Source organism: Cebidichthys violaceus, unplaced genomic scaffold (genome assembly GCF_023349555.1).
Source record: "Cebidichthys violaceus isolate CVI_PGR_0920_01 unplaced genomic scaffold, fCebVio1.0.p SCAF_22, whole genome shotgun sequence".
NCBI classification, from domain to species: Eukaryota; Metazoa; Chordata; class Actinopteri; order Perciformes; family Stichaeidae; genus Cebidichthys; species Cebidichthys violaceus.
The window spans coordinates 9898179-9905974 of record NW_027176395.1 but is presented as its reverse complement, the minus strand read 5'-3'; the positions used below and the strand labels follow the sequence as shown (position 1 = coordinate 9905974).

At 41.2% G+C, this 7796-nt stretch overlaps 2 protein-coding genes across 4 annotated transcripts in view; one reads left to right on the top strand and one right to left on the bottom strand.

Moving 5' to 3' along the window:
- Positions 1–1612, top strand: part of LOC137877749 (MAPK/MAK/MRK overlapping kinase-like) — a 10035-nt gene extending 8423 nt beyond the window's left edge. For all 3 annotated transcript variants that reach the window (XM_068717824.1, XM_068717823.1, XM_068717825.1), the window contains exon 12: positions 1–1612. This exon is cut by the window's left edge and continues 576 nt beyond it. The gene's annotated coding sequence lies outside the window, so the exon portion shown is untranslated.
- On the bottom strand, positions 1074–7262 carry wdr20a (WD repeat domain 20a). The gene is made up of 4 exons (XM_068717822.1): positions 6673–7262; positions 4888–5070; positions 3290–4621; positions 1074–2150 (listed from the first exon to the last, which is right to left on the bottom strand). The coding sequence occupies exons 1-4, from the start codon at positions 6934–6936 to the stop codon at positions 2097–2099; spliced, it is 1833 nt and encodes a 610-aa protein (XP_068573923.1). The 5' UTR covers positions 6937–7262; the 3' UTR covers positions 1074–2096.
- Between the last annotated feature and the right edge of the window lie 534 nt (positions 7263–7796).

Here is a 7796-nt window from a genome sequence, read left to right as displayed (position 1 = left end):
AAAAAGTTGTCACAACCCTTGGACTTGTTCTGGTTGTCTGGTCTTATTTGACAACTTTGAATCGCAAATGATAAATTCAATAATAAATGACAAAAAAAATGTTTCACTGATCAACAGAAACAACAAATATCAACGTGAACAACACATTTAATTAAAACAAAATATGTTTAGGTATTCACCACTTCTAGCTGTGACACACAAAGTTTATAAATAGGTGGATTCAAAGTTGCAGAGCAATAAACATAAACCAAGGGTGGGATTGAATACTTTTCATAGGCACTGTATACTTATGATAGTAACTTTCCAAATGCTGCAAATGAACTCCTCAGGACAAAGTGTTCTGAGAAACAACATTACCTTTGGAGAAGTATGTTAAAGGCACATTGAACTGTAATGTAAATAAATAGAAAAAACTGATTTGGAACAGTCAAGAAAAAATAACTTTCCTTTTAGATCAATTATGTATGTGATCTGTATTTTATATGGCCTTAAAGAAAGTCCTAAAAAAAAAAAAAAAAATTAGCTCAGACAGTTCTTCCAATTAAAGCATTGTGGCTTTAAAAGAGTACCGTCTAATTCAGAGCTGAGAGCTCAGTGAAATGGACTGACTCTGCCTGCACTTTATTATGTTGGTTATTGTGAAGAATTACCAGATTAAAAAGTTAAGTGTCATTTGTACGATGTTGTCATTAAGGTGGTACAACCTCCTGAAACAAACATGTTACGGGGTCACTGAAGTCTTCATAGTATTAAAAAAAATGATTGGTTATGACAAAAAAATAAAGTACATTAATACGACAATAGTGTCAAACAGGAAAGACCCATCTGTTATCTGAAATCTTTCATGTGGCTTTTGTTAAATTTCTTTCAAGAAGAGAATCTGAGGCATAATGCAAGCTTGTATCAGTTTTGAGATTCAATTGTTGCTTCAAAGACTCCATACATCACAGCTCCTTCCTTGCAGCTGTGGCACTTTTTTGACAATGTAAGCAATTTCCACACCAGAAGCATTACAGCTGTCTTATGTAAATAGAGTACATGTGGGTGAACAAAAAAAGGAACAGAAAACAGTGTATTCAAGATTATTTTAATATTATTAATATGTATACTTTAGGCTTTAGAAATATATCTATCATGACAAAACTTCCACCGGAGTAATGGTAGTTTGCTTAGGGCCCCATCAAATCAATTAATTACAATATGCACATTATGATACAAAGCAGATTTTAATCTGAAATAATATTAAAATAAATGCTCAATAGATAAAAGGTTTTAATCATTTTTCTTCACCTACTGTTATTAGCCATCTGTGAGTTCTGAGCACACCCAAAATGTAAAGCCATTTTCTTAACTAAATTAAGTGCAAACTTTTTTCTTCTTCTTTAAAAAGACTGATTGCAGCATCCAACTTTATAGATTCAGATTTAAAGACTGAAGAGGACAAAGCCCAGTGCAACAAGGCAGTCCTCAACCCTCTTTTTTTGTTCCATTAGAGTAGTTATAAAAACAAACACAATAACAAAATCAGTGCAAAGTTGTTGATGGTGAGATTCTCCTAAAAAAAAAAAAAAAGACAGAAGGGGTGGGTGAATGTGAATGGATGCAAAATTTTCAGATGCTTACGCACTTGGTCGTAAAAAGGATAGTTCATCCAAAAATCAGTCAGTAACCCTGAGCCAAGACTGGGCTACACCACGAGGTTAAAAAGAGTACACACATTATGAAAATTACATGAACTATCCCTTTAACCTCAAGCCACAATTGTCTGGTTCACATCCAACAAAGCACCGCTGTCTTTCCAGAGGGGACAAACAGTCCGATGTGATTTGAAATGAAAGAATCTAAAATGTGTTAAAACTCCAGAGAACATTAGAGCAATAGTCCACAATTGCGCCACACCGTTTCTTGCTTCATTCCTCCTCTAGGTCAAGTGAGTGATAAACAAAAAAACAGAAAAGAAAAACAGAAAAGCCATCAACAAAATCAGGGGGGAGGGGAGGGTTATAAAAGAAAAAGGAAAACTTGCAATGCTTGCAGGGTGAAGAGCAGCATCAGACTCTGGGTTGCAGGGTTCTTTAGCAGCAGAAATATTGTGGCTATACTACTGTTCCACTGGGAGAGCTGGCTTGGTTTTGGGATGACAATAAACCCTGGAAAAAGGAAAACAAGGAGATTTGCATTGGGAAAGTTGACACACAGTAGCAAAAAAAAAAATCAAGCAACATTAGCTCATCAAAAAATCAGCCTCTTTCCACATCCCAGTCCCCTGCATTTAAAAAGGCTGTGCAGCGCAGTCAAAGTGGAGGCTGAGTACACGGTGTAAAGACTCTTTGAAAGGTTTGCTTGATCAAGGCACTTCTAATGTACATGACCAGATCATGAACTGGTTCTTCCAGGCCTTCGAGGGAATTTTTGTCCTTTTTTCAGGGAAAACTGTTAAGCATTACATTGTATTACAATGAGGTTTGTTTGAACTTCTTTCCTATTACTGAACTCTAACTGCACTTTTATTGTATTAAGTAGTTATCCAAACGTAGTAGTTATCCAGTAGTGGGAATCCACTACTGTGTGGTGCCATCATTTACAGCTGCTGGTGTACTCCTCAATAACATGACATTGTCTGTGTTCTGTTTGAGGACAGACTACCTGTTAATGTAACAATCTCACTAGACTAACTAGCCTTCAGACTGCCTGTATGTTCCAGATCCAGACTATCATGTGCCTCGTTCCGACAAAGTCTCTCAAAACACAGACAAAAAGGGAAGTATAAGGGAGAGTATACACGTTAAAGCTGTAAGCATGTGAGGAACTGCAGAGATTCTTTGGGCAAATACAGAGCATTTTGCATTAAAAGCTGAAATGTGAAAGTGTATGCAGATGACTTCTTGGCTATGCTGCTATGCATTGTGGGATGATTATGATGAACCAATGAACACACTTCATATGGATTAACGTCTTTGTTCCCCCCTCACAGGTCTACACAGGAAATCCTCCTTATCAGAATGTATTATATAACCAGACTAATATTTCCATAGCAGTGGATAGACTTAGGCATAATGAGTCTTTCCTTGGAAAGCAAAGCAGATATACATTTAACAAATCTGATATGTTACTCGCCTGCCTGCAGAGATCCGACCTATAAAAGCTATTCCAAATATCCATACCTATATTTTATGCTTTCAGAATATGTCTTGCTATTATTTAGTTACAGCCCATCAACTGACTTAAGGACAGCTTAAGATTGAAAGACACTTTTTCCCCCACATTTCCTACATTAAAAAGAACTTACCACTTTGCCTGGCCTCGCCCATGTGCAAATAAATCCCTCCTGACAAGCAGTCACTAAACAGTCCTCTAAAAATATGAGTACAGTCAGTCTCTCGTGTGCTATCTTTTTACAGATGAGGGGCTCAAGGAGGGGTACGTCCTCCATGCGCGGACACAGCAGCGTGCCCAGAGTCTTAGCGGGGTCCATTTTGGTTTTGGTCAGCAGGTTGAGCTTGTCACTGCTCTTGCTGCTGATGTGACCCATGCTGTGGTTGCGTTTGTGGTCCTTCTCGTGGTGGCGCTCCTTCCGGTCGTGGAGTGACAGCGTGGCAAACTTACTCACACCGGTAGCAATGGCACTGTCCATAATACCACTGCCGATGCCACCGCCGCCCTTGTTGGTATTGTTTGCCGTTGTGGTGCTGGCTGAATGGGGTAGGCTGTTGGAACGTGGTAATGCAGTAGAGAGGGAGTTAATGCCGGGAGTATTGGCACCACTGTTGTTTCCATTAGTAGTGTTACTAGAGGTGTTAGTGATTATTGTAGCACCCGCAGGAGGACTGGTAGCATTCATCACGTTAGTGTGTGTCCGTGTCCGTGAGAGCGGGAGATGGGGGAAAAGGATGTCCTCAGTGAGGTCCCATAGGCACAGCTGAGTGTCCTGGCCCACTGAGCCAAACCTGTATGTGACACTAACAGGCCGGCTGTCCGTGGAGTTGCGCTTGGAGAGTCGGGACTGCGTACTGTTGGCCCGGTCTCGTCCAAAGTGTATCATCTGATCCTGGAAGTCCTCGTCGCTGCCACTGAACTCCATTGGGTCACTCTCTTCCACGCTGGTGGTGTAATGGTCAAACGCCACCACACTAACCCATGACTTGTGCCCGTGACCTCGGGCGATGACTCTGCAGTCCAAAAACGACCACACGGTCACTAAATCGTCCTCTCCACCCGCAACTATGTACTTTCCGTCGGGGCTCCAGCACACGCACAACAAGCCGCCGAAGTAGCTCTTCATGATGCCATGAAGCTCGACCGCGTCAAAGTTGAAGACTCGTAGGAAACCGTCTTGGCTAACGCAGGCGAGGAACTTCCCATCTGGAGAGAAGGCAAACTCGTTCAGAGCCCCCTCGCCCACTGTCCATTTAAGGAGAGGGTTCCGCGTGGATTTACTCTTACAAGTGTGTACAGAGTAGTTCTCTCCCTGTTTCAGCAGTTGGTAGTGTGGTGCCGTGGTGCCACAAGTATGCTCCACGTTGTACAGGTACATATTCCCACTGGCGTGAGAGACCAGGAACAGGCTCTCAGAACCTGGCACCCATTTCACACAGGTTACTCTGGACTTATCTATTAGTCTCTGGCAGGAGAGAAGGGGGAAGTTGAGGGTTGAGAGGCAGTTGGCAGGAGAGAGCGGAGGGAGAAGGGGAGGGAGAAAAAAGAAATATCAGCAAAGTACCATCAAGAAAACTATGTTGAAAGTTAATTCGTCTATGTGGGATTTGACAGGATGCAACAAAAACAAATACGCTTTCACCTGCAATGGCGGACAAAAATATGTAGATCTCTATCTGACAACATTCCCTCTACTCACACAATCTAACCTCCATCCCTCAAGTCACCTACCTCCTCATTGAAGAGCTTGCTTGTCTCCTTCTTGATAGGGTCAATGAGCTGTACCTGTCCAGCAGAAAAACCCACCAGCAAGGACACACTTTCTGCTGTGGCCGTGAGGTGGTTGAAGTCATGACAGGTGGGCTGCGTTCCCTTGTAGATGCGCTTGTCTATGGGCTTGCTCAAGTCAGCAGCCTGAGGAGAGAAAGCGTGAATGCACATTCTTAAAATATCTAAAATGACTTAACTTTGTTGCATGACAAAGGCTGAAGGGACCATATTAATTCAAGTCCGTCAAAGTTTTCTTAAGTCGAGTATCTTGCAACCAAAGTGTACAAGAAGTGACATCTGAACTCAAAATAGTTCTGTACGACCTTTAGCAACACATCCAATAGCCAACAGTCACTGAGCAAAAAGAGGAAGGGCTCAAGTATAGCGGTATGCTTTTCTCTGTAGATGGAGAGATGTTAGTAATCATTCTGTATGATGTACAGTTTGTTTTTTAATGTCAGGTAAACGTTATTTTACTGCAGCGAACAACGCACCATGGGTATATACTGCAGATAATAAGCATAATAACAGTTCCATTAATGATTGACAGTTTACACTACTGGAAGAATGGAAAATGCATTGAAGATAATGAGTCAGTGGTTAGATGAGACACTGAGTGGTTCTGTCTCGCCTCAGAGTGACCAAATGTCACACCATGTCTTAAAAGTATTTAAAAATCAAGACTACAGTCATAAGCAAAGCTCTTATGACAAATTACATTATGCATGATATCAAAACAGTGCTTTGATGATTAACAATATCAGCAAAAAGGTTAGATAATAAGCCTATGTCAAGAGTGGTGAAGGATACTTCGAAGTAAGAAGGTAAAGTATATACACATACAGAAAATAAACAGGTCGATGTGATCTGATAGTTTTTACATATGAAAAAAAAAAACCATGTAGCCATGTATCTGCACCACACAATTGTGTCTTTTCCTACGAATTCTGTATTTTTTCTTGTGTTAGTTCAGCCTTTAGCCAGTGAAACACATGATATGCATATGTTTCTGTGCGAATAACTATAACGCCATGACACATTGATTTAAGTTAGAAATCAGATGATTCCTGACAACTTGATGTCGGGTTAGTGGCAAAACATATATGACTGCTTTATGATTTATTGTTCTTGTAGAATGTAACTTGGGACAGCAACTGAATTGTGACAATGCTGGATAACTAGTTACCAGCTGATTTCCACCTTGTTGTCTCTTTTGGCATATTTGTCGTTAGCATTTCCCTACAAGCAGAGCAAACTAAGCGCTAAGTGTCATTAGTCAAAGGGTGACGAGCCAAACGACTGTCCAGACACTGAATCGGCAGCATTGTGATTTGTCGACACCTGTCAGTCAAAAGGCGTCGACAGTTGTTACGGGTGGCACCGTACGAACTGTCACTGTCAACACAAACTAACGTTACAACGTTAACCGGTACAGCAGCAATGGCAACCCTGACAACTTAAATCAAATCAAACGGTCAACTATAGACTGGGGACGGAATTTAGCCCCCTGGCCTCGGGACTAAGTTAGCCGCTAACGTTAGCTTAGTGGCGTTGGCTAACGTTAGCTTCATCGTAGCATCAAGCTAACTAGCTGCAAGCTAATTTCAAAGTCAAGCACCTGTTAAGAGTTATTTAACACATATAACACAAGCCTGAAGTTCAGGCAGCAGCTAAGACAGCAGTGGTGTTGTTTTTTACATCCAGTATCACGGATTTCCGTTGACCATAGCCGCGTTAGCATGTTACCTTTCTAACGCCTTTGTAGATGTAGAAGTAGAGCTCACGGCCCACATTGAAACAGATCCGGTCGCCGTTGCCCGACTGGTCGTTGACGTTCACGAAGGAGACCTTGACGGGGTTCGAGCCTTGTGAGTTGAAAGGCACCCTGTTAGGACGGCTGTATTCGGAGTGAGTGAGGAGTTTATAGACGCCTTCCCGAGTGGTGAACTGAGTTTTAATTTCGTTCATCTCCTTCCCTCCTCCCTCCGCCGCCATCTTTGAAATTAACATTCATCCCTTTCCCCCAGGCCGGATCTTACGCACGGTGGGGGGAGCGGGCCATGTAGCGGACTCTAACTGGTTCACCGGGGAACTCGTGGATTTAGCGCCATACACACGACTGTACCTATTTTAGAATAACAAGTTTACCACAGCATTGAACTTTTCTAAAACATCGCAGTATTAACCGAATTGCAAACCATATGTTACTTATATTACATGTCGGAAAAGAAAACGTATACAACAATAAGTGCGTTCGTGGGTCCGTGTACGTTTTGATAGTCTGTTTTACCGTTCATTCGAAAAAAAACAAAATATGGAAACACCATCGTATTCTCGTTGTGCGTTTCAAACCGAAAACGGAAATGGGCCGTCGTATTTCCGTTTTTGGTGTCTGAATTAAAAAACGAAAAACCACAGAACCAAAGTCAAATAACGAGCCGAATTTCGTTTTTGCAAATCCCTTTTCAGTTTTTTGCTTTAAAACGAGACGCAGAGCACAACAGGTAACCCGGAAAGAAGAATATTTAAAAATAAAAATGAAGGCAATATAATGGCCGTATGCAATAAATAAATGAATAACGATTTCAGAATCAGAACCGTTTATATGCATGGTATGTTGAACATACAAGGAATTTTAAATGACGGGAGGTGCATAACATTTAACAATCAACAACAATCAAGATTATTATTTAATATTAATTTATCTATGTACACAGAATCAACTTTTCCATTGATCGGTGCATTGTTTGATGCAATACAGTTCGTAATATAGTTAAATCAAAGTCATTTTTGTGTTCACAGAAATGTTGCTGTTGGCACTGATATTTGTTTGTCCACTTTATTGTGCTGTTGATTAGTGACCGCAGAGC

Coding starts and splice junctions, on each gene's coding strand:
- wdr20a (XM_068717822.1), bottom strand. CDS start 6,936: ATGTTAATTTCAAAGATGGCGGCGGAGGGAGGAGGGAAGGAGATGAAC. Junction 5,071..6,672: donor TCTACAAAGGCGTTAGAAAG/GTAACATGCTAA, acceptor TTCTCTCCTCAG/GCTGCTGACTTGAGCAAGCC. Junction 2,151..3,289: donor GGGCGAGGCCAGGCAAAGTG/GTAAGTTCTTTT, acceptor TCCTTTTTCCAG/GGTTTATTGTCATCCCAAAA.